Source organism: Ostrinia nubilalis, chromosome 28 (genome assembly GCF_963855985.1).
Source record: "Ostrinia nubilalis chromosome 28, ilOstNubi1.1, whole genome shotgun sequence".
Lineage (NCBI taxonomy): Eukaryota > Metazoa > Arthropoda > Insecta > Lepidoptera > Crambidae > Ostrinia > Ostrinia nubilalis.
In genome coordinates this window covers 1021796-1049673 of record NC_087115.1, presented here as the reverse complement: position 1 = coordinate 1049673, position 27878 = coordinate 1021796, and the positions used below count along the sequence as shown (strand labels likewise).

General features: G+C 39.5%; 1 protein-coding gene across 1 annotated transcript; it reads left to right on the top strand.

The window, feature by feature from the left end:
* Window positions 1-1487: 1487 nt before the first annotated feature.
* Window positions 1488-27830, top strand: LOC135085487 (peroxisomal N(1)-acetyl-spermine/spermidine oxidase-like). Its single transcript, XM_063980278.1, has 10 exons — window positions 1488-1563; window positions 3031-3204; window positions 4143-4251; window positions 21497-21597; window positions 22111-22327; window positions 22942-23120; window positions 23767-23946; window positions 25322-25409; window positions 25566-25663; window positions 27240-27830. Exons 1-10 carry the CDS (start codon window positions 1499-1501, stop codon window positions 27466-27468), a joined length of 1440 nt encoding a protein of 479 aa, XP_063836348.1. The 5' UTR covers window positions 1488-1498; the 3' UTR covers window positions 27469-27830.
* Window positions 27831-27878: the final 48 nt, after the last annotated feature.

Here is a 27878-nt window from a genome sequence, read left to right as displayed (position 1 = left end):
AAAGGTTTTTTATTTATACCAGAAGTCGATGGTTGCACATCTACTTCCGCAGTCTCATCAACTGGAGCGTCTTCCTCGGTGTTAGCGTTGTCTATGCGTTGTGTTAACTCGGTAAAAAATCATTTTTTAATTCTATATTTTTACATTTCGGCCAGACCATTTCAGACTAAAATGACGAACGTATTGGCATTGAATTGTCTTCCGAAGTTTTGATTAATTATCAAATCATTAAGTCGTAATTTTACAAGAAATATATCAAAGAAGATATGGTCTGCTTCCAGCAGAGCCCAAAAGACATTTTTGCACCAGAATTCGCATTGGCTAGACTCTGAAATTGTCTGGCCGAATTGTAAAAATATAGATTTAAACAACGTTTTTTACCGAGTAAACACAACGCATAGACAACGTTAATACTGAGGAAGATGCTCCAGTTGATGAGACTGCGGAAGTAGATGTGCAACCATCGACTTTTAGTATAAATAAAAAACCTTTTGAAGATTTATGCAAAATTCTTCTTCTGCAGAAGAAGAGGCGCTCTCTAACACTTTTAGATCATTCTGAGGAGGAATTAGTTTAAGCTTTATGTGCTAAACTGAAAGAGTCTAACAAAACGAAATTAGCGACTACCTACCTATAATCAAAGAACTGTTCCAAAACGAAGAACAGTGTGAAATAGTAGCCAATCTTTTAACTTAAAACTGTGTCTACCTGAAGATAAACGTTAGCGCTAGTTACATCATGTAATTTGTCAAAATGGCAATATCGCAATTTGAGATTCATTCTCGCTTCAGAGAGTATTTATGGGCTTCCATCCTATCAAGAGCTTCTGGAAACAAAAAAAAACTTGTTATCCTTCAGAGAGAGACGATATTTGTGTGAGTTATCAATGATGGACATATTGTAAATTGGGCAACCTCTCGTATAAGCTACTTTTTGACGGCCAGCGGACCTATACATACAACGTTGTATTAAGTATTTCCCTTATTTTTTTTTTATTTTAATAAAAGTTGATGCATACGAGCGCGCGCGATTGCGAGTCGTTGTTATGTGTCATCAAAAGTGTCCCTTATGCACCATATTGTAATTCTGGCAATTTTTCGTGGAAATATTTAATATAAAAAAATCGATTTTTCAACCCTCGATAACTCAAAAGTACGCAGAGATAAGTGACAAGTATCTTCGCATGAAATACTCAGAATCACTTGTTTTATAACATGTGTGATCGGCATCTTGACATCGTTAAAGAATTTCGAAAAATTGACAGAAACGTAATTTCTTCCATACAAAAAATATGTATATATTTTTTTTACTACGAAATAGACGTCGTAGGATTGTAATATTTTTTTGCCTTATTAGTTATCATAGCAGTAACCATCAAAAAAATTTTCGTGCCTCTAGCATCAATGTCCATGTTTTATTAAATCGGGACCACTGTGCGGCGGGGTCTCTCTAAGGTCAGTGTTACAAACCGCGATTTAGTTGTGCCTGGGACTTCAAAATGGAAGCGTGGTTCGCAGTTTTGGCGCTCGTCGCGATTGCTGATACGGCGAGTATCAGTGGAAGGTACTTAAAAATGTTATTTTTGTGATATTTTTTCCTTTTTTTCCCCACTGCTCAACTACTTAGAGACTGCTCAACTGGTTATATTTCCCACTGCCCAACTACAACTGTACTAAGTACTGCAGAAGTTTTTCCTTTTTACGAGATATTTCCCGCGTGAATTTAGGTCTGTCGCGCGTACAGCTTTCGAAAACCGGCTTTCTTCTCGTTCTTTACCTACTTATTTAATACTAATTAGGTGCGCTCGTTCTAAATTCGGTTCATCATCATCATCATCATTTCAGCCATAGGACGTCCACTGCTGAACATAGGCTTCCCCCAATGCTTTCCATGTTGATCGATTGGTAGCGGCCTGCGTCCAGCGCTTCCCTGCTACCTTTACGATGTCGTCGGTACACCTTGTAGGTGGACGTCCCACGCTGCGTTTTCCGGTACGCGGCCTCCATTCCAGAACCTTGCTGCCCCATCGGCCTAAATTCGGTTAGGGTGGTTTAATTAAATGGATATTTATGAAGAAACCTAGGATATGATTATCTACCTACTACCCACACCCGTCTAGTTCTCCTGAAGAAGTACTTAATTTTTTTCAGTGAAAATTCTTGCTTAGTACGATATGATTTAGGTTTTAGAAGTATACTATACCTAAGGCCCATTTTCCATCAAGACGGAGCGGAGCGAAGAAGTACTTAGTGTCGGGCGGGCGGGCGGACTTATATTTTTCTTCAGGTTTTGACAGAGGCGCGGATTAGAGCAGAGCTGACAGAGCGAAGAGAAGTGGAAATAATGAAATCTGATTGGTTATTCACAACAAAACTTCTCTGCTCTGTTCCGCCTTAGTGAAAACACGGCCTAATTTTGACCTTCAATAAAATAACAACCGCAACTACAGACTAATAAATAAACTTGAACCATCTTGCCCCCTGTTAGAGGAGCATGTTTTATAATAATAAACAAGATAAGATTACTTAGCTAAAATAAAATTTTAATTAAGTAATTAACTTATGTAACTGATGTATTTAATATATAGCCACGCAAAATAATAAGAGAATGGGTCGGACTGGCCGACTCGTGAATCGAGGAACGCGGGTTCGAATCCCGTTCGATTTGAACCCACTCACACAAGCTTAATTAGCTTACCATGAGGGGCTTACGGGATTATTAAAAAAAATGTTTTTGATCAATAATGTATTGTTACATAATATTATAGTACCTACCTACATAATGTTAGAGTCAAAACTCATAATCGGTCAAAACCACAAAAGTGGCTTCCTTGTTCCATAAATACACATACCTACTACCTTACATAGCTTAGAAGCTTTGAAAGTTTAGAACTTTGGAGAATGTCGCAAATCTGTGAGAAAAAACTGGATGAATTGTTTGACTGTAATTAAAACTTGAAGTTGAAGAAGCGAGTGACAAATAAATAAAGTAGAAGGGGGCTCTAAAATTTGTATTTTTTACTTATTCCAGTACACACTTCGACACCATAGTGGTCGGATTAGGAGCGTCAGGGACAGCCGCAGCGACGGAGCTGGCCCACGCTGGCAAGCGGGTCCTGGCTTTGGAGGCCCAGGGCCGTGTCGGGGGCAGGGTCAACACGGTACCCCTGCCTGGGGGTAGCTTAGTGGAGATGGGGGCAGAATGGTAAGAGTTTCTCTAGAGACACCTTGTGCGTGGACGTCCTACGCTGCGCTGTCCGGTACGAGGCCTCCATTCCAGAACCTTGCTGTCCATTCGGCGGCAGCAACCAACAGGCTATGGCCACGTCTATGTTCAGCAGTAGACGTCCTATGGCTGAAAATGATGATGATGTGGGATTCGAAGGATCGACCACAATAAGGAAGCTCCCTATGTCTGAGAGTCCTCCACCTGGACATGAGCTCCCCTGGCTTACCTGGAAGTCTTTAAATAGACTTCGGACGCAGGTTGGCCGTAGTAAGGACAATCTGGCCAGGTGGGGATTCTTGGATGGCTCAAACATGGAGTGCAGGTGCGGTTTTGTTCCCCAGTCGATGAGGCACCTGATGTCATGCCCTGAGTGCCCAAGCAACTGCACTCAGGAGGATTTGATGAGTGCTACTGACAACGCCACTCTTGTGGCGGAGTTTTGGGCTGACACTGTGTAGGTTTGTTGTCGACACGAAAAGAAGAAGAAGAAGGAAGCTAAGATGTTAGTGTTTCCTTCCGAGCGGGTGCTATGCTCGGAGACCATGGTCCAATATACACCATCTTGGTTTTCCTATGCTGGGCAGGGTAGAAAACTCCGACACCGCGATGCAGGATTGTACGCGCGGTGGAGTATGCCATAGTGAAGTCGTAACAGCGCCATCTGTTGGTACACTAGTTTGTATTAGTAGCGTATCGTAGATAAACAAATAAATATCCTTGGACATTTTACACTGCGCTTCCAGTCCCAAACTAAGCAAAGCTTGTACTATGGGTACTAGACAACGGATATAAACATACTTAAATACTTTTTTTTTTAATGCATACTTATTACCTTATACATAGAAAACACCCAGTCCAATACAAACAAATATGTTGATATCGCCACAATGATGATGATGATATTATTTCCCCAGGATCCACGGGCAAGATTCGAGCGTGACCTACCAACTGGCTCTGGACAACAACGTGACGGTTCTTCGTCAAGAGCTGAATACGGTCACCCTCCGGTCCGACGGCGGCGTGGTAAAATTCATTTCATGAATTCCTGACAATAATAGGCTTTTGGTCCGCTTTGTGGGTAGTCCAACGCTGCCACTCCACTCCAGGCCCCCTAGACAAAACGCACTTTTTGATCGAATCGAAAATCGAATCCGTCAAAATTCCATACAAAAAAGGGGCTTTTCGACCACTTTGCGACTGGTTTGCGATTATAATTTGCACTTTGTCTAGACCCACTTAACCTTGCTGCCCTCAGATCATAGAAAGAGAATAGATATGAAGTCGCGCGTAACTACAACGAGAACCAGTGTCCCCACATTTCCCCCACCACAGCTCCCACACACACATTCAACTGTGTAAAAACAAAGCGACTGAGAGTCTACGACAACATGTGCAACCGGCTTAAAAGTGCTGTGATTGGCCAGAAGGCGTGCCTTATGGCCAATCAATGGCCGCGTGACGTGACGCACACTTTGAAAAAAGCAATTAGAGAGAAGAAAGATAAAATGGAGTCGATAAGATATCGATACTTTAAATCCTGGGGGCAAGGCTCGAAATTGGTTTAAAAAATGCTTGTATGAAAACCTTTTTATTATTATACGTTATTATTATGTTCTTTAACGATTTTTGCATAAAGGAGTCAGTTCCATTTTGTATGGACGAAAAACTCAGAATCAATTATTGGGACTAAATGAAGTTACCTTATATTAATTTACCCCAACCAAAGCTCAATGTCGTTATCGATGGAGTATAGAAGTTATAGACTGACAAAGTTTGTATGAAAAGTCATGGGTTAAGTAGGTACTTGCGATTTTTACCAGTATTTACAATATTGGTAATATATTATTATTAACTTTAATAATAATAACAGGATCACTGTAATTATTATTAATAACTATCGCGCATTAACTTTTTAATTATGGCGAAATTCGTACCGCCTATGTTTATCAAAAATAATGCCTATGAAGCGATTTCGATAAAAGTGGACTGTATAGCGATAGGGAGACTTCCAAAATATTTCTGTGACTTGGGTGAAAAACTTTAAGATTGAAAATAATGTAAAAGGATTGCGATCGGGCTTACCTGGCTCCTGAAGATGTTTAGCCTGATACGTACAATTCAAGTAATCCCCCAGTGCTGGGCCCAGATGAGTTCCTACCGTCCTTGTAGTAACGGCCACGCTGGACACCTTCACACCGCCTCTCACGCAATCGATGATGGATTTAATAAATATACTACTTTAAACTACTGCGACACTAATTGAGAGTAATTTCTATGCTTGCGCGATAATTCCGACAAGTTTAACCGCCTTTTTGGCGATTCGAAAACGAGAGCGACGCGACGGCCGAATCCAAATTTTGCAACTAACTTTATTTGACATTTCAACCAAATGTTGCTATACGAAAAATATTAAATAATGCTACGACTATGGTTTCACATTTATGTCAAAAGTGAACATTCCGCCCACCTAAATACAACCGTATTTACTACGAAAACGAAAAAAAAGAATACGGCGAAAATTCAAAAAATACGATAAGGCAACAAGTGCAACTTACAAACTACGAGACGATAGGTTTACACTCACCCTGTATTCGCGAAGGCAGTGTAAGGCGATAAACGAAACTTATTTAAATTTAATTTGATAAGTCATTTGCCAAAGGCAAAGGACAAATCTTAACGACTGGTCTTTTGTTCTGCCCAGCAGCAGTCCTCACGGTCACCACTCGACAAATTCCATCCAAGCCAGGATGTAAGGCAACGATACGACCCAATGGCCACTTTTGTGGGCGTAGTAGCTCATTAACAACTAAAACCATTGTTCCCACAGTTATATTAGCATTGGTTTTATCCCACTTAGCACGTTGCTGTAAGGTGTGCATGTATTCATTGCGCCATCTAACCCAAAAGTCCTGGTGCATCTGTTGGATAAGCTTCCAGCGCTGAAGAGCGCCAATGTTTTGACCGACAAGATTCTCCTCGGGCATTATAGTCATGGGCTCTAATGTGAGAAAATGTCCTGGGGTCAAAGCTGCAAGATCGTTAGGATCAGAACTTAAGGGGGTCAAAGGCCGAGAATTTAACATCGCTTCAACCTGAGCCAAAACGGTATAAAGCTCTTCGAAGGTAAGTCGCTGAGTACCGATAACGCGAGCCAGATGTGTCTTAACCGACTTGATCCCTGCTTCCGCTAAGCCATTGAAGTGGGGACTCCCAGGAGGACTAAACGAAAATTTTATTTCCTGAGCATCCGCGGCCTTCTGCATTAAGGAACCAAGATAGTTACTTGCACCGATAAAATTGCGACCCTGATCCGATACGAGCTGACTACACCTTCCACGACGTGCGATAAATCTGCGCAAAGCAGCAAGAAAAGCTTCCGTCGACAGCTCAGAGGCGAGCTCGATATGTATAGCTTTCGTAGTGGTACAAACGAAAACGCAAATGTAACCTTTAAAGGTCTTAACACCGCGACCACGTCCGAGAGCTATATCGAAAGGTCCACCATAGTCAACGACAGAACTCGAGAAAGGCTTAATTTGGTTAACCCGATACGAAGGTAAATTACCCATGAGTGGTGTGGGGGCTGATTGCGGACGGACACGAAAACATTTAATGCAGCCCGAAATTACCGACCGAATGGCGCGTTTACACGACAGGATCCAAAAATGCTGTGCAAGGAGATTTTGGAGAGTTTGCGCACCGGGGTGCATGAAGCGAACGTGGTACTCCTGGATAATCAAGGAAGTGAGACGGTGTGAACGAGGTAGTAGCAATGGATGTTTCACTTCAAAATCAACCCTGGGATGAGCCAAGCGACCGCCCACCCTGAGAAGACCCGCTTCGAGACGAAGATTAACGATATACGAACATTCATCAGTAACAACTCGACAATAAACAACAGCACAGATTTGATAAAAAAAAACATAAAGGCGCCATGAATTTCGGACGGCTGCAAAGGTCCGTTATTACGGTTACAAACCGATTTAATTTTTAAATTATGAGCGAATCGAAAACAATACGAAAGAATATGTTTCACAGTGGAAACCGACGAAAATCGAAGTATCTGCAACACGAAAACTAAAAGAATCTGATTGTGGCTGCCACAACAGACCTAAGATTTTTAAGCGAAAGGTCAGGAATCTCTTCAAAACGCTTGAAGTCACCCGAATACAAGTCCGAAGGGGGAAGGCTATCGAGAAAAGTGCTACTGTTAGAGGTCCACTTCCTCAGATGGAACCCACCCGACGACAATATTTTGGTCAGTTCCATCTGAAGAGAGCAAGCCTCCTCGACCGAGTTCGCACCAGTGACAACGTCATCTACATAGATGTCACGTGACAAGACTGCGGAACCAGCTGGGTACTCCTCAGCAGAATCCGTGACAAGTTGAGTCATGGTTCGAAGAGCCTGAAACGGCGCCGACGATACTCCATACGTCACGGTTAACAATCGATAGTCACGCACTGGTCCATCAGCACTAGGACGCCACAAAATGCGCTGGTATTCCGCGTCTTCTTCTGGAACTAATATTTGCCTATACATCTGTTTCACATCTCCAGTGAAAACAACAGCATGCCAACGAAAGCGCATAAGCAGATCGAAAATATTAGTCTGAAGTTTCGGCCCGGCGAGTAAGGTTTCATTGAGTGAGACCACTTTGCCATCTCTCGCGCTGGCATCGAAAACAACGCGGAGAGGCGTGCTGACAGATTCAGGGCGTAAAATACCGTGATGGGGTATGTAATAAAACCGACCCTCACTCGTGGGAGGAGGATCAACCTCTTCGAGATGACCGCGTTCTTTATAATCTTCCATGAAAGCGACATATTCAGCTCCTAATGCAGGACCAGTGTTCAATTTGCGTTCTAATGAGAAAAGGCGCTTAAGCGCAATTTCACGGGAATTCACAAAGACAGGTTTATTTGTGGGATCGACGAAAGGTAAGGGCACCACAAATCTACCTTCATGGTTACGAGAATGATTATCGACAAAATAACTCTCACAAAGTTGGTCCTCCTTCGACAAGTAAGACTTCTGCGGAGAATTTACATTTTCTATTTCCCAGAATCTTTTAATGGAGTTATCCAACGACGTTTGTGAAATATTCGAGACGAGAAGGCAATTATTATTGCTACGACCGACAGGTTTGGGTGCGAGTCGATTGACGTCACACTCCCCCAAAATAATCCATCCAAAGATGGTGTTAAGCGCTTTGGGCTGACCAGCCTTCCCCTTCCTAAGGCCCGGTAGTAACGAAGAAGCGAAAATATCTGCACCGAGCAGTATGTCTACCGGCCCTGGATGAGCAAAGTCGGGATCAGCGAGAAGTAAGTTCCGTATGTGCGACCATGCGGACGAATCAATAGGTTGGGCAGGCTGATCAGCACAAATTTCCGACAAAACGAGAGCTTCAAATTTTATATTTGACGACAGTAATGATTTACCAGACGGTTTTAGTTCACACGACAACGAACCAAGTGGCTGAGCGACAGAATTGCCAATTCCATTGACGGAATGTTGGCCACGACAAATATTAAGTCCCAGCATTTTGGCACAGGGTTCCGAAATAAAATTACAAGCACTAGCGCAGTCTAGCAGTGCACGCACGGGTTGAAAGTTACCGGAACTATTTTTAATTAAAACCTTGACAGTCGAAAACAAGACAGTATTATTACTAGTTACTGAAGTTAAAACGATATTATTCTTATCAGGTTGTGTACTGTCAGTTACAGATGAGGTCTGAGTTTGTTTTGTAAAATGCAATAAGGTATTGTGTGAGTTACGACACACTCCACAACGAGAAGCACGACAAGTTTTTACCCTATGCGTATCCGAAAAACACAACAAACAGAGACCATTCTGTTTAACAAAATTAAAACGAGAATTTATGTCAAGTTTTAAGAATTCATCACAAGCAGTGAGACTGTGCTGGCCACTACAAAAGCGACAGGCTGGACAAGAGACTACGAACGACTGTTTAGGCTTGCTCACACCACTATGTTTACCCTTAAAAGAACCACCCGAATTATTCGACAGGGGTACGACACCCGACAAGTCCAGTGCCCTATATTGTTTTTCGATAAAATTAATAACGTCTGAGAACAACGGAATTTCATCACTATTATGCTGTAGTTGAAATGCTTCACGAGTGCATTTATCCAATTTTGACCACAATAGGTAAAAGAGCATAAAGTTACTATTTGGTAAACTGTATTTATTTAAGACCGATAAGTTCTCAGTAAACGTGCGATGAATACGTTCAAGGTCACTGGCCGTCTTTGTTTTGATCGGTTCACAGGATAATATTTTTTCGTAATAGCACAGAATACATAATAGTAGCAACAGAAATTGCACTCCTTTGTGTAGGATCAGATGCCGACATTTTAACGGTAATAATAATAATGCAAAATATCCAACGCACATGGTGCATTCGAAATCGCACCTTACTAGTACGCTCACAAGAGCGCATTTTTTTGTGTTTAGAATTGATCTACGTCACCGCTCAAGCGTCAGGGTTGTATGAGCAAAGTAAAATAAATAAAAACTTAATTTTAAGAAGCATTTATTGTATTTACGATTAGAAAACTTTAATCTAGTGGAGTTTGTATAATTGTACCATCTCTAAAGTACCTTTTAATAAACTTCAGTGTTGCGATAATTCGAAATTAAACAAACAGTTTTAAAAGGTGTAGTGTCGGAAAATAGACACGGTAAAGTAAAAGTTAATGTTTTTATTAGCTAAAATAATTTTTTTGCTATAGTTTTTTGTCATAAGTATTTCAAAATAATTTATTATTTAAAAAGTGTAGTTTTTTTTTATTATTTAAATCACTACAGTTAATTATTATTCCTAAATATTAAAATTTTTCATTAAAGAAAAATAACAGTGCTGTTGGAACAATAAACCTTGATTGCGACTATGATCGACCGAGCGTGTATATTAGATACGCGTGTGCAAACAGGCGCGTGGCGGCCCGGACTGATTTGCAACTTGAAGTTGTCGCGCGCTGTAGGTAATTATCTCGGCCGACATAGGCGAGTGACGGAGGCCTGGTAATAGTGTGTAGCAATCTGTCTCTTTTTGTCATAGTATTTCCGTAAACAACCGTATGCATCCGTATAACTTTCATTGCTAAGCGGATAATTTTTAATTAGTTCATAAGCAGAATTTTGTACACTCGACAACAAATAGTGTAACTTTTCGACATTCGATATATTATTTCTGCTATGAATTAACGAATCAAAAAGTTGAATAAACGATACCCAATTTTCTAATTTCCCATCGAAAGGTTTAATGTCAATTTTAGGTAAATTAGCCACAACTGCCTCGCCAACACAGGGTTTCGATTCACTTTCTTGTGATTGTCTACTACGCAAACGATGTTTAATAGCAAACAATTTCTTCTCGAATTCGTAAGTTGCACTCATCTCCTCACTCCGCGCAGACGGATCCGATAACGATAACAACACCTTCCGCTGCGCGTCATGGAATTCATTAGCAAGATCTTTAATGTCCGCCTCAGTGTATCCTAATAATTCGGAACTTTCAATAAATTCCAATCGCATAATAGCATAATCCCGTGCAATTCTATTTGCATCTGCAATTTCAACAAGTGATTCATTTGTTGACATTGGCATTTCGAACGACAGATTAAACCAACTGTCAAACAAAAATCAATAACACTAATCGATAAAAAAAAAAAACTAACCCGGTAAATGTTATGATTGTCTATGGTAGGAAGTAGTAGTGCCAACAAACAAAAAAAAATCGACAGCGAAAAATATGGCGGACTACAACTGCCACCACAACGACACGAAACGAAACGATTTATCGCGCAAAGCAAACCACCCTCAACTAATTTATAAAAATGAAAAATGTGTAAAATCACGAAAAATATGTTGGAAATCGCCACGAAAAGGCACTTTTCAATAAAATCCGGCTCGAAGGACCAAAAAAATGAAGCGATTTCGATAAAAGTGGACTGTATAGCGATAGGGAGACTTCCAAAATATTTCTGTGACTTGGGTGAAAAACTTTAAGATTGAAAATAATGTAAAAGGATTGCGATCGGGCTTACCTGGCTCCTGAAGATGTTTAGCCTGATACGTACAATTCAAGTAATCCCCCAGTGCTGGGCCCAGATGAGTTCCTACCGTCCTTGTAGTAACGGCCACGCTGGACACCTTCACACCGCCTCTCACGCAATCGATGATGGATTTAATAAATATACTACTTTAAACTACTGCGACACTAATTGAGAGTAATTTCTATGCTTGCGCGATAATTCCGACAAGTTTAACCGCCTTTTTGGCGATTCGAAAACGAGAGCGACGCGACGGCCGAATCCAAATTTTGCAACTAACTTTATTTGACATTTCAACCAAATGTTGCTATACGAAAAATATTAAATAATGCTACGACTATGGTTTCACATTTATGTCAAAAGTGAACAGCCTATATTAGGCTTTCAACTAGCTCTTATAGTAATTACATAGTTGACAGTTACTAATCCCTTCTACTATTGTTATTGTTTTTGTAAAAACTTAAAAATCGCAAGCAACTCATGATTTTTTCATTCAAAATTAGAAAATAGAAAATAATAATTTACTTCTATTTATCGATAATAGGAAACCGTATTAGAACACGAGCCCTGCACTATGTTACGACCGGCACATGCGGCCGTACTGTGTATTTTCACGCGTCAGTGGATATCGGAAGAAATAAAATACATTGCGCAGTAGTTACGCATGACATAAAGAGGTTGCTAACTAAATCGTCAATGTACAACGTGTTTGAATTTTTATCACCACTAATTTCGATATCGCAGTAAATGTCACGGCACTGAATTCGTTCGTAAAAATGTTTAGTTTTTTTTATTTATAAGCAAAATACCAATGGATTTGCAATACTTACATGTGGTAAATGACTTCATTGTTCCTGTAGTTCTTCGTTTCACTTATGTTATTGCACGTTACGACGCACTATCCAACAATATCGGAGAACATTTCCTCAGTACGACTGAATCGCGACTAACCTGGCGCACAGTGGTCCCGATTTAATAAAACATGGACATTGATGCTAGAGGCACGAAATTTTTTTTGATGGTTACTGCTATGATAACTAATAAGGCAAAAAAATATTACAATTCTACGACGTCTATTTCGTAGTAAAAAAAAATAAATACATATTTTTTGTATGGAAGAAATTACGTTTCAGTCAATTTTTCGAAATTCTTTAACGATGTCAAGATGCCGATCACACATGTTATAAAACAAGTGATTCTGAGTATTTCATGCGAAGATACTTGTCACTTATCTCTGCGTACTTTTGAGTTATCGAGGGTTGAAAAATCGTTTTTTTTATATTAAATATTTCCACGAAAAATTGCCAGAATTACAATATGGTGTATAAGGGACACTTTTGATGACACATAACAACGACTCGCACTCGCGCGCGCTCGTATGCATCAACTTTTACTAAAATAAAAAAAAAATAAGGGAAATACTTAATACAAAGTTGTATGTATAGGTCCGCTGGCCGTCAAAAAGTAACTTATACGAGAGGTTGCCCAATTTACAATTTATGTCCATCATTGATAACTCACACAAATATCGTCTCTCTCTGAAGGATAACAAGTTTTTTTGTTTCCAGAAGCTCTTGATAGGATGGAAGCCCATAAATACTCTCTGAAGCGAGAATGAATCTCAAATTGCGATATTGCCATTTTGACAAATTACACGATGTAACTAGCGCTAACGTTTATCTTCAGGTAGACACAGTTTTAAGTTAAAAGATTGTCTACTATTTCACACTGTTCTTCATTTTAGAACAGTTCTTTGATTATAGGTAGTCGCTAATTTCGTTTTGTTAGACTCTTTCAGTTTAGCACATAAAGCGTAAACTAATTCCTCCTCAGAATGATCTAAAAGTGTTAGAGAGCGCCTCTTCTTCTGCAGAAGAAGAATTTTGCATAAATCTTCAAAAGGTTTTTTATTTATACTAAAAGTCGATGGTTGCACATCTACTTCCGCAGTCTCATCAACTGGAGCGTCTTCCTCAGTATTTCACGTTGTCTATGCGTTGTGTTAACTCGGTAAAAAACATTGTTTAAATCTATATTTTTACAATTCGGCCAGACAATTTCAGAGTCTAGCCAATGCGAATTCTGGTGCAAAAATGTCTTTTGGGCTCTACTGGAAGCAGACCATATCTTTTTTGATATATTTCTTGTAAAATTACGACTTAATGATTTGATAATTACTCAAATCTTCGAAAGACAATTCAATGCCAATACGTTCGTCATTTTAGTCTGAAATGGTCTGGCCGAAATGTAAAAATATAGATTTAAAAAATGTTCTTTTACCGAGTTAACACAACGCATAGACAACGTTAACACCGAGGAAGACGCTCCAGTTGATGATACTGCGGAAGTAGATGTGCAACCATCGACTTCTGGTATAAATAAAAAACCTTTTGAAGATTTATGCAAAATTCTTCTTCTGCAGAAGAAGAGGCGCTCTCTAACACTTTTAGATCATTCTGAGGAGGAATTAGTTTACGCTTTATGTGCTAAACTGAAAGAGTCTAACAAAACGAAATTAGCGACTACCTATCAAAGAACTGTTCCAAAACGAAGAACAGTGTGAAATAGTAGACAATCTTTTAACTTAAAACTGTGTCTACCTGAAGATAAACGTTAGCGCTAGTTACATCATGTAATTTGTCAAAATGGCAATATCGCAATTTGAGATTCATTCTCGCTTCAGAGAGTATAATTTATGGGCTTCCATCCTATCAAGAGCTTCTGGAAACAAAAAAAACTTGTTATCCTTCAGAGAGAGACGATATTTGTGTGAGTTATCAATGATGGACATATTGTAAATTGGGCAACCTCTCGTATAAGTTACTTTTTGACGGCCAGCGGACCTATACATACAACTTTGTATTAAGTATTTCCCTTATTTTTTTTTTATTTTAATAAAAGTTGATGCATACGAGCGCGCGCGAGTGCGAGTCGTTGTTATGTGCCATCAAAAGTGTCCCTTATACACCATATTGTAATTCTGACAATTTTTCGTGGAAATATTTAATATAAAAAAATCGATTTTTCAACCCTCGATAACTCAAAAGTACGCAGAGATAAGTGACAAGTATCTTCGCATGAAATACTCAGAATCACTTGTTTTATAACATGTGTGATCGGCATCTTGACATCGTTAAAGAATTTCGAAAAATTGACAGAAACGTAATTTCTTCCATACAAAAAATATGTATATATTTTTTTTTACTACGAAATAGACGTCGTAGGATTGTAATATTTTTTTGCCTTATTAGTTATCATAGCAGTAACCATCAAAAAAAATTTCGTGCCTCTAGCATCAATGTCCATGTTTTATTAAATCGGGACCACCGTGTGGCGTCGCGGGCGATGTTCGTTTCTGGGCATATCGCGGAGACACGCGCCACGCCCCCGTTTCACATCTATTCCCTTCTATGATCTGAGGTTCTGCCGGACCGACGACATAGTAAAGGTAGCAGGAAGGCGCTGGATGCAGGCCGCTACCAACCGGGCAACATGGAAAGCATTGGGGGAGGCCTATGTTCAGCACTGGACGTCCTATGGCTGAGATGATGATGATGATGATTATTAATAGGCTTTTAAAAAGCGCTTCTGCTTTACTTTTACTGTTATTAAATTATTATTGTTCTACTAGCGGCCGCCCGCGACTTCGTACGCGTGGATCCCGTTTTACCCTCTTCATCTATCTTACGCGGTTAAGATTTTTCATACAAATGTTTTTCCCGCTAACTCCCGTTCTCGTGGGAATTTTGCAATATCCTGTTGTAGTAACTAAGCTTTAAGTTTACTAAGGTACCTACATGCCAAATTTCAAGCGTCTAACTTAAGCGGTTTAGATATTTCATACAAAAGGATTTTATGCCAAATTTCAAGCTTCTAACTTAAGCGGTTTTGATTTTTCATACAAAAGGATTTTCCCGCTTATTTCCGTTCCCGTGGGAATTTCGGGAATTCCTTGTTGTAACTAAGCTTTAAGTTTACTAAGGTACCTACATGCCAAATTTCAAGCGTCTAACTTAAGCGGTTTAGATTTTTCATACAAAAGGATTTTCCCGCTAATTCCTGTTCCCGTGGGAATTCCTAAGTATACTATAACCTGCCCAGGAGTAAGAAAAATAATTGTACCAAGTTTCGTTAAAATCCGTCGAGTAGTTTTTGTTTCTATAAGGAACATACAGACAGACAGACAGACAGACAGACAGACAGACAGACAGACAAAAATTTTACTGATTGCATTTTTGGCATCAGTATCGATCACTAATCACCCCCTGATAGCTGATAGTTATTTTGAAAATATATTTCATGTACAGAATTGACCTCTCTACAGATTTATTATAAGTATACATAGATAAAGAAACTAATACAAAAGAAACGCGAGTTTCGGAACGCGACATTAAACTCCTCCAACTATGTATATGTCGCAGGCAAATTGTATGATTCCGCATTTTACAAACGGCGTCGTCAGTTTACAAACGCTCGCTGTTCTGTGAAATGCCGAAGGCAAATTGGCGACTCGTTCAATTGATACAATTTCGACTATGATTGTTGCAATAGGGTGACCATCATAAAACACATGTAGGATAAATCGGACCTTATATCAGTAATTCAAATTCTATTCAAATAGACAATATCGATCTTTAATTTGGTACTGAATTTTGTCTCGACTACCATGTCCACTGTCCCTATGAATATCTAACAATATTTATTTATTTGGTCACCAACAAGGTTACACTTTAGCGTTCACATAATAATATCATAATAGTCTTCCATAGGTATGTTTTCCGTTGGGCTCTCAGGGCTGTCTTTTTTCAGAATAAGATAGTCCACATCGCCAATACTCATACATCATATTTTTTATACCATATATTCCGCAGCAGTCCTCCGAGCACCAGATCCCATTGTCACCTTAGCGATTTTTACGTGCCTGATAACCTCAAAAACTTTTTCATTTGTCCACGGCTTTTTCACTGCTCCTATTTTTGAATCGCAAAATAAATGTCTTTAAAACAATAGTTTTTTGTGAAAAGTCCTTTGAATACGTAGAATTTGCACTGTTTTCAATATTTTTCTGTATCACAACACCACTACTCGACGCCATTTTTCTTGTTTTGATTGGCAGCGCCTCGCGTGGTAAGAAAAAGAACTAAATTCTTCAATTTGCCGCGGCATTTTGTAAACGGCGATTGAATTGGCTATCAAATTTTGTGGCATATTATAAAGTGCCAAGGCAATTTACATTTTGCCTTCGGCATTTCATAGAACAGCGAGCGTTTGTGAACTGACGACGCCGTTTGTAAAATGCGGAATTATACAATTTGCCTGCGACATATATATGTATTCTGTGCTCCAACGCACACACGCACACACGCACATTGTTTTGATAGATAATATGATCTTTGACGTTAGGAACACACCTACATTGCTTAGACAACAGTGAGTGCTTGTAATTTAATATGAACTTTATACCATAGCAATAAAGCTCAAATTGACTACGTTTTAGCAGGCCTGTTCATATCCGCGAGTTTGCATCGAAAACAAAACACGCGCGACTACCCCTCCTGCGGTACCTAATCGACAGGACAATCACGAGCGAGTATTGACGCACGCACGTATTCTTCACCCATTTGCATTGTAAAGACAATAAACCATATGTAAAAACGGTGGTGCAATTAATACTCTACAGTATTTTTTAACTGCCTGAATAATATTAGAAACACAAAATATAATTCATGCTTATTCATGTATTTCCTCCGCCATTTTTCGCAGTTTGGCACCTCATGTCACACATCATTTTACCGAAGTCAGCCCTATGTCTTCGGCGCAGTACCGATCACTGACGTTTGTCAACAAAATGGTGCTCGACTCTTGAGACAAGCTAAATTACACCATATTGTTAACGACATTGAGCATACATTTTTTTAAATACCTTCGCGAAGAAAATCTTCTGTACGAAGTACTTATTATTATTCTGTGGTTTTAGTTACAAATCATTTGTATGGGAAAAAGAAAAGGGCTATTTTTAGGGTTTTTCCAGCAATAATTCTAATTTTTCTCGCCGTAAAAACCATCCTTGAACTTCAACGAACATTTTAAAAAAAGATTTGGCCAAATTGGTCCAGGCGTTGTTGAGTTATGCGCTTACCTCAGATCATAGAAAGAGAATAGATATGAAGTCGCGCGTAACTACAACGAGAACCAGTGTCCCCACATTTCCCCCACCACAGCTCCCACACACACATTCAACTGTGTAAAAACAAAGCGACTGAGAGTCTACGACAACATGTGCAACCGGCTTAAAAGTGCTGTGATTGGCCAGAAGGCGTGCCTTATGGCCAATCAATGGCCGCGTGACGTGACGCACACTTTGAAAAAAGCAATTAGAGAGAAGAAAGATAAAATGGAGTCGATAAAATATCGATACTTTAAATCCTGGGGGCAAGGCTCGAAATTGGTAAAAAAAATGCTTGTATGAAAACCTTTTTATTATTATACGTTATTATTATGTTCTTTAACGATTTTTGCATAAAGGAGTCAGTTCCATTTTGTATGGACGAAAAACTCAGAATCAATTATTGGGACTAAATGAAGTTACCTTAAATTAATTTACCCCAACCAAAGCTCAATGTCGTTATCGACGGAGTATAGAAGTTATAGACTGACAAAGTTTGTATGAAAAGTCATGGGTTAAGTAGGTACTTGCGATTTTTACCAGTATTTACAATATTGGTAATATATTATTATTTACTTTAATAATAATAACAGGATCACTGTAATTATTATTAACTACTATCGCGCATTAACTTTTTAATTATGGCGAAATTCGTACCGCCTATGTTTATCAAAAATAATGCCTATATAAGGCTTTCAACTAGCTCTTATAGTAATTACATAGTTGACAGTTACTAATCCCTTCTACTATTGTTATTGTTTTTGTAAAAACTTAAAAATCGCAAGCAACTCATGATTTTTTCATTCAAAATTAGAAAATAGAAAATAATAATTTACTTCTATTTATCGATAATAGGAAACCGTATTAGAACACGAGCCCAGCACTATGTTACGACCGGCACATGCGGCCGTACTGTGTATTTTCACGCGTCAGTGGATATCGGAAGAAATAAAATACATTGCGCAGAGTAGTTACGCATGACATAAAGTGGTTGCTAACTAAATCGTCAATGTACAACGTGTTTGAATTTTTATCACCACTAATTTCGATATCGCAGTAAATGTCACGGCACTGAATTCGTTCGTAAAAATGTTTAGTTTTTTTTATTTATAAGCAAAATACCAATGGATTTGCAATACTTACATGTGGTAAATGACTTCATTGTTCCTGTAATACTTCGTTTCACTTATGTTATTGCACGTTACGACGCATTATCCAACAATATCGGAGAACATTTCCTCAGTACGACTGAATCGCGAGTAACCTGGCGTCGCGGGCGATGTTCGTTTCTGGGCATATCGCGGAGACACGCGCCACGCCCCCGTTTCACATCTATTCCCTTCTATGATCTGAGGCGCTTACCAACACATTTTGCGATTCATTTTTATATTATAGATTAATTATTTAAATATTTAGGTAGGTACCTATTTTTAAAATACTTTAAATAAATAAATATCCTTGGACATTTTACACTACGCTTCTAGTCCCAAACTAAGCAAAGCTTGTACTATGGGTACTAGACAACGGATATAAACATACTTAAATACTTTTTTTTTTGTAAATACTTACATATTATATCATAGTAACTTTGTAATATGTATCGATATATTTTTTAAACGGGCAGACAGTGGTGACTGAGTTTGTTGCGGACTTGCGGCGCTTCTTCTCAGCACTTGCCAAATGTTTGTCTCGAAGCGCTGGTAGGGCAAAAAAAAGAATGAGACATGTACCTATAGGCTCCTTAAGAGCATTTGACGATTTGCAAGTACTAATTTAATTAGTCTACACAAATAAAGATAATTTTGATTTTTTGATTTTGATTGATCGTTCACTGTCTTTATTTGGGTTGTCTGGAAGAGATCACTTCATAGCAATAAGACCGCCTATTGTGCCGTATCTTTTGTAATTTTTTTTATTTTTCTTCTCTAATATTGTGTGGTGTGTATTCCATTATGAGGGATGTACACCCACAAGGTGGACCGACGACCTCATAAAGGAAGGCGCTGGAAGCAGGCCGCCACCAACCGGCCATTGTGGAAATCATTGGGAGAAGCCTATGTTCAGCAGTGGACGTCCTGTGGCTGAAATGATAATGGTGATATCAGATTAGATATGATGATTGTGTGTAGGGAATGCAGAATCGGTTCTGGTTTGAGGAACCGGGTTTTTCGGGTCTGGTGGTCATGAGAACCGGGAGCCCCGGTTTTTTCGGTTCTTTCGGTTCCAAAAAAACAATATTTTGATTATGTTTTTTTATTGAAATAACACATCTTTGAATAGACTAGGAATAATTAACAAACATGATTAACAATATTTTTCTATTTTTACTAAATTCTACTCCCAAAAATAAAAAGAAGTAAAATAATTAGATTTCAATTGAGGTACAACAACAATCAGTCTTTTTCATCCAACTTAACGATATATTTGACTATTTATAGGTATATTGACTGTCAGATGCAAAGCAAATAAAAGAGTCAGTGTTGCCAACTCTTACACAAAAATATCATCATCATCATCATTTAAACCATAGGATAGGACGTCCACTGCTGAACATTAACCTCCCCCAATGCTTTCCATGTTGATCGATTGGTAGCGGCCTGCGTCCAGCGCTTCCCTTCTACCTTTATGATGTCGTCGGTCCACCTTGTGGGTGGACGTTCCACGCTGCGTTTTCCGGTACGCGGCCTCCATTCCAGGACCTTCCTGCCCCATCGGCCGTCAGTTCTGCGTCCGCGTCGGGCTATGTCCGCTGAGTCCGCTGACATAGAAATGAGGAGAAGGAAGGAGGAAATCTCCTCATTTCTGATTCGATCTCGTAAAGAAACACCGAGCATAGCCCTCTCCATAGCACGCTGTGCAACTTTGAGCTTCTGTATAAGGCCTATAGTGAGAGGCCACGTTTCCGAGCCATAAGTCATCACTGGTAACACACATTGGTTGTAGACTTTCGTCTTCAGGCACTGAGGTATTTTGGATGAAAAGATGTTGCGTAGTTTCCCGAACGCTGCCTAGCCGAGTTGGATTCGACGATTGACCCCCTTTTCGAAATTCGACCTACCTAGCTGGATCGTTTGTCCGAGGTAGACATACTTGTCAACAATCTCGAGGATTGAGCTCCCAATCGAAACTGGGTAGGGCGCAACATGGACATTGGACATAAGCTTTGTTTTGTCCATATTCATCCTCAGGCCTACCTGTTAGGAAACTCGATTAAGGTCTTTGAGCATTGTGCCAAGATCTTACAACGATTCTGCCATGACCACAATCAGTATCGTGGGCAAACCGAAGGTGAGTGATGTACTCGCCATTAATGTTTATGCCGAATCCTTTCCATTCAAGGAGTTTGAAAGCGTCTTCCAATGCAGTGGTGAACAGTTTAGGAGATATAACATCTCCCTGCCTAACGCCTCACTACAGAGGAATCGTCCTCGTGCTCTGCTCCTGTACTCGGACCGACATGGTGGCGTTTTTGTACAAGTACTTCAGCACCTCGATATACCGATAGTCAATACGGCACCGCTGAAGAGACTGTAAACACTGCCCAAGACCCGATCGAATCGAAGACCTTCTCATAGTCTAGGAACGCCAAGCATTGTGGCAAGTTATAGTCCTCAATATTCTGTATAACCTGTCGCAGCGTAAGCGCAAACAAAAATGTGCCAGTGATTTAAAAAAAATGTAAGAAAAATGCTTAAAATATTTAATTTTACATATCTCATAAAAAAAAAACAAAGTACAAAACCAATAAGTAGGTAATCTTTATTAGTAGCTAATCTGATATCTTTAGGTTCTCTATACGTTCGCAATTTTCTTGTGACGACTCATGCCTAATACCTATAACATATTTTAGATAACTATGCAAAACCCGAAAGTACCGAAAGAACCGGGTTTTGAATTTTTAAAACCCGGTTCTTAAGCTGTCGAAAAAACCCGGGTTTTCCCGGTTCTTTCGGTTCCGGGATAACCCGGGTACAAACCCTAATTGTGTGGTGTACAATAAAATGTTCTATGTTTTTAGGTGGACGCGGCGTTCATGGAGGACATCATGAACTTCGCCATGCCTCTGATGGAAGAGGATCCTGCGACCCCGGAGCCGTTAGGAGTTTTTATGACTGGGCGGTAAGTCGAATCGAATCAGAAACGAGGAGATCCGTAAACGAACTAAAGTCGCTGACATAGCCCGACGGATTTGCAAGCTGAAGTGGCAATGGGCAGGGCACATAGTACGCAGAATTGATGGCCGATGGGGCAGAGGTTCTGGAATGGAGGCCGCGTACCGGAAAACGTAGCGTAGGGACGTCCACCCACAAGTGGACCGACGACATCGTAATGGTAGAAGGGAAGCGCTGGACGCAGGCCGCTACCAATCGATCAACATGGAAAACATTGGGGAAGGCCTATGTTCAGCAGTGGACGTCCTATGGCTGAAATGATGATGATGAATCACTCACTCATAAATACTCCCAATAGTTTCCTCTGGCACTGACCCCATTTTTTCACAATTTCTTACTACAACTGGTAATTTTTTCCCCAATTTTCACCCGTAACCCTTGGGACCGACCACGCTCATTTAATACCGGGGGACAGCCTTAGTGGGACTGGGAATAATCGATTCTCACTGCCCTATTCCAGGATAAAATCCTACATAAAAGAGCGCTACCCATCATTCTACGCGGACGAGGACTTCATCCAACAGCTCCTGGTCTTCATCGACCTGATCGTCGACAGCCATGTTGGTTCCAACAACTGGAATGAGTCGACCACCCATACGCAGTACGTGACTCTTGGTGGAAACCAGGAGATGAGCTGGCACGTGTATGGGTATAAGACGCTGTTCGAGATTATGATGGTAAGGGATAGCTATAGTCTGGTCGCTGAGCACGTAGAATTTTGTCCATTGACCCCAAGCTACCCATCCTTATCGCTCGCGCGCAATTACGAGTATATTGCTGTCGCGCTCGCGACTGCGACGGGCGCCCGCAGTGAATGTGCGAGCGCAACAGCAACATAATTACGCGCGAGTGATAAGGATGGGTAGCTTGGGGTCATTGGACAAAATTCTATGTGCCCAGACACCGGGCTTTAGCAAGTAACTTTGTTATTTGGATAAAATAAAGATTTTAAAACAAGCCTCTGGTAAATCAGTGTCGCGCGACATGGGAGTCTACAATCCAATGAGAGTCGAATTCCAGCGAGGTGCGCAGTTAGCTCGATCAATTTGTAAATGACCATTGAAATTTATTCCTTAACACTATTTTAAAACCTCTGGTCTTAAAAATTTCATTATACTCGCTTGTCCACAAAATATAGGTCCATTCATACCTATTTTTATACGAGTACATGCCTCAGCTACATGCTTGCAAAGTTTGGTACGGAAACACAAACTAACGTCAATGAAAACAAATAGGCAGACCGTATTTTTTTAGTTAAACTGTAAATTAAAAGTCAGTCCATCTTCCCCAGAACACGTACAAAAACGGCCCTGGTCTGCCCTCGTTGACCATAGAACTGAATAAAGAAGTGACGTCGATCCAGTGGCCGCTGGACTCCGAGTCCAAAGTCGTGGTCCGGTGCAAGGACGGCTCGAAATACACGTCTGATAACGTTATTGTTACGGTGTCTGTCGGGGTCTTGAAGGAGAGGTAGGTCATATTATGTCATATATGTATGTCACGTAACTATATTATTACTTACGCGACTTCATACGCGTATCCCGCTTTAACCCCTTAGGGGTTAAATTTTGCAAAATCCCGTCTCAGTGAGCACCTACGTTCTATAAGGAAATTTTGCATGGGCGGGGGGTCCATGCAAAATTTGAGACTCCTAGCACTGAAATAGGTACCTCTTCCTTTAAAAGCAAGCGACAGAAATCTAAAGTAAACCGGTCCTACTTACCCACCTGACCAGTAGTGTGGGGAGCCATGAGCCCTCCCCACATTACTGGTCAGGTGTGTGTTTCTTGTGATAAAAAAATACTACTTAGATTGAAAAATATCCTCATTTGAAGAAATGGCATGAGAAAAAGTAATCGCAGGTAGGTAGCAATTTTGTAACAATGCACAAAAACTTAAAAATCTTGAAAACGGTGATATTTTTATTAGGGTCAACATTTGATGTTAGGGAGACCATGGCGAGAGGCCTATCGATAGTTACAGGATTATCCATTGTTTTTGGGACATCCTGTATTTTTTTAACGCGCTCACTAGCTGAGGACGTTTGATATAAACTCACACTCAGCCCAGACTAAAATTAAATGACCTGATGATGAAGAATATTATTCATTTACAGGCACGCTTCCCTCTTTACCCCGGCTCTTCCCCAAGAGAAGGTAGACTCCATCAACGGGATCCCCCTCGGGGTGGTCGACAAGATAGTCCTTTTGTTCGCCGAGCCATGGTGGCCTAAGGACACCTTCATGGGGTTCGTTTGGAAGGGGGAAGATAGGGAGAAAGTTCCTGAAGAGGACAAGTAAGTGGGTCTTATATCTTATTGCCTTGCGGGTCCAATGACAGTTTAACTTTCCCCCGGGACAAACTTGACCTTCATTGGTTGGGTTTTTGTGGCGGTCAAGCTGTAGATCCTGGCTACACAGGAGTTGCAGTGGTGGGAACGAGAGATGGGAATAGTCCCGAACTTTATTGCCTTATATTATTATTGTATTACCTTCTTGCCCCAGATCATGGGGCAAACTGAGAACGCAGGTTTGCCGCTGGTAAATTAAACGCTCTCTCTGATTAATATAATTAAGATGTACAGGGGCGAGGTCTATTATGATTGTCCCCAAGATTCCAATATTATGTGTCCAACTAGCTTTCCGCCTGCGGTTTCGCCCGCGAATTGTCTGTCACAGAAAAACTTTATTGCGCGAGTCCCTGTTTCAAAAACCGGCCAAGTGCGTGTCGGACTCACGCACAAAGGGTTCCGTACCATTGATTTATGATTTTTTATTTTTTTTTATTAATTTATTTGTATGAAAGATTACGCGGTAATAAGCGGTTTACGATTTACGAGGTATTAAAAAAAACTACTTACTAGATCTCGTTCAAAACAATTTTCGTTGGTAGTTTTTATAGTAATGTAAGTACATCATAATTATTATTATGTTTTTTTTAGATTTTTCATTTTCTTATTTTAGAAATTAGAGGGGGGGGGGGACCAACTTTTTTCCTGAAGTCTGTCACGCAAACTATTCGGTTTAGAAAATAAGTATTTTAGAAACCTCGATATCATTTTTGAAGACCTATCCATAGATACCCCACACGTACTTATGTTTGACGAAAAAAAAATTTTTGAGTTTCAGTTCTAATTCTAAGTATGGGGAGCCCCCAATATTTATTATATTTTTTTTATTTTTGCATTAAAATCTTAATGCGGTTCACAGAATACATCTACTTACCAAGTTTCAACAGTATAGCTCTTATAGTATCGGAAAAAAATGGCTGTGACATACGGACGGACAGACAGACATGACGAATCTATGTATAAGGGTTCCGTTTTTTGCCATTTGGCTACGGAACCCTAAAAACCGGGATAAAAACTATCCTATGTCCTTTCCCGGGACTCAAACTATCTCTATGCCTTTTATCAAAATCGCTTCAGTGGTTTAGGCGTGAAAGCAAGACAGACAGACAGAGTTACCGCTCTCTCTATGTACCTACTTATTTATATGTATCTTTCATAGGTAGACTACGATGATTTTAGGAGCGAGGTCTATTTTGATTATAATCTTCTTGCCCCAGATTATGGGGCAAACTGGGAACGTCGTAAGTTCTCACTTTGTCCCTAGTAAATTAGACGCTCTCTCTAATTTAAATGTAGGTAACCTACATTTTTTCTTTCATAGATGGACTACAATGATTTTGGGGGCAAACCCGCCAATGAGTTGCGAAAGAGCATTAACTCTGTGGACGTGCGGCGAGGTCGCTAAGCACGTAAGTATTTTTTTCTCATTTTTTATAATGAACAATATTATTTATTTATTTAAATTTACACATAAACACTGTACATCTGCACTGTAAAATAATAATCTTTCTTCATTTACAAAATTAAATATACATAATATTTTCCATTACAATATTTTTTTATAGATGGAGACACTGTCAGAGGAAGTGGTGAAAGCCAAAAGCGTGGAGCTGTTGGAAAAATTCGCGAACAGGACTATTCCCAAGCCTGTAGGATTTGTGAGGTATTTATTGAATTTTATTACGGATTTATAATATCGATTGATAACCAACATAATTATGTATTTTGTAACATTTTTGGGTAATTAACCCCGATACAAAAAGAAGGATGTTATTAAGTTTGACATGTCTATACAGGGTGTTAGGTAAATGGGTATATGAGCCGACACTAGACCATGTTAACATGGGCATATAAATGGTGTGGTGAAGTCAGAATTTTGATATCATCATTTTATATTTTTAAATTTTCATACAAAATAAATTTTATAAAATCCGATTTTTTTGAAAATTAAAATAATTAAAATGAAGATATCAATTTTCTGACTTCACCATACCATTTATATGACCATGTTAACATGGGCTATAGTCTTTTTCACCTAAGATGATCCGTATGACGTTTCGAGTTTGAAAGATTTAGAGATGTCACATAACTAAACCATAGCGATTTATCTATCGATTTTTTTCGAAGAGTTAGTAAAACCTACTTTTAGAGAAATATTTTGTATAGGTGTTATTTAACAAAAAACATGTTTTTTTAATTACAAATATTATTGTAACAAATTTTTATTGAAAATATTCAAATTTCATGGTTCGTGTTCAAAAAAACGATTCCTAAAAAGTACTGGTTCTGTTTCTTTAAATTAAAAACTATTAATTTATTTTCAATGCGTTTATTAAAGTCAATAATCGAAAAATATAGTTGATTTTTGTGATGTTTTTAATAACTAAGTATTCACTGCAATCGATTAATGAACTGCGGAAATAATCGATTTTATTATACAAGAAATACCCCAGCACTAAATCTATTCCGTTTCACACATTGCGTACATTAAATAAAAAATATTTTTACATCTTATTTAATTAAAATATAATCAACTAGCTTTCCGCCCGCGGCTTCGCCCGCGTGGAATTTTGTCTGTCACAGAAAAACTTTATCGCGCGCGTCCCTGTTTCAAAAACCGGGATAAAAACTATCCTATGTTCTTTCCCGGGACTCAAACTATCTCTATGCCAAATTTCATCAAAATCGGTTGCGAGGTTTAAGCGGGAAAGCGTAACAGACAGACAGACAGACAGACAGACAGACAGACAGACAGACAGACAGACAGACAGAGTTACTTTCGCATTTATAATATTAGTTGGGATAGACTCAGATTTTACTATATATTTCAAGACAAGTAGTTAATTTTTTTTTATTATACTGCTAATAAAATACAAATATTTTTTCAAAAATATTCTGCATAAGTAGTATGCGTAATATGGATAACCTTGAAGTGTCATACGGATCATCTTACGTGAAAAAGACTATAGTGTCGGCTCATATACCCATTTACCTAACACCCTGTAGATCGTTAAAGTTTCATAGTAATTATTATTCGTGTGGTTTCATCCACGACGACGCGCCCCACCTTCGACCAAATAGTGGGGCGCGTCTTCGTAGATAAAACGATCTATATTGTCTGTGTCAATCGTAGTAAGTGGTAATCGTGGTCCATAAATTAATGAACCGATTTTGATGTTTTTTTTATTTAATTAGTTTTTTTTATCTCTTTGGCCGTTATCAATCATTGTTTATTTCAGATCAACCTGGTACTCCAACCCGTACACCCGCGGCAGTTATTCCTTCGACAGTCTCACCTCTCCCTCCTACCCATCCCTCCGTCCCTCTCTAGCTTCACCCCTAACGGACTCGGCCGGGAAGCCCCGGGTTCTGTTCGCGGGGGAGGCAACAAATTCTATCCATTATTCCACAGTGCATGGCGCGGTTGAGACTGGGAGGAGAGAGGCTAAGAGATTGTTGGGACAGTGATAATTTAAGTGATCAACAACGAGTGTTGTACCTCTAAGTAGGTAATTAAAATAAGTAGATAATTATGAGTGTTTACAATACCCTCGCGCCGCTGGACTATTGTGGTGAACCCACTCGTAACACAAGCATTTAGCTTACTATATAGAGGGCCTAGTGTGAGTTTACATCAAACGCGCTCACTAGAAAAAAATGTCATTAATAATGTATGACGGATTGTACAGCGCCCCTAGCGAAAACGTTCAAGAACTAAAATTTTCATACATTTTTTTTAACGCGCTCACGTTTGATATAAACTTACACTCAGCCCACAGTTAATGTTTTAAAAAAACACGTGTAAAATAAAAAAGGTTGTTTTGTTAATATCTAGTGTTTTTGTGTCGTACCACCTTCCGCCTGTATGCATGAGGCAA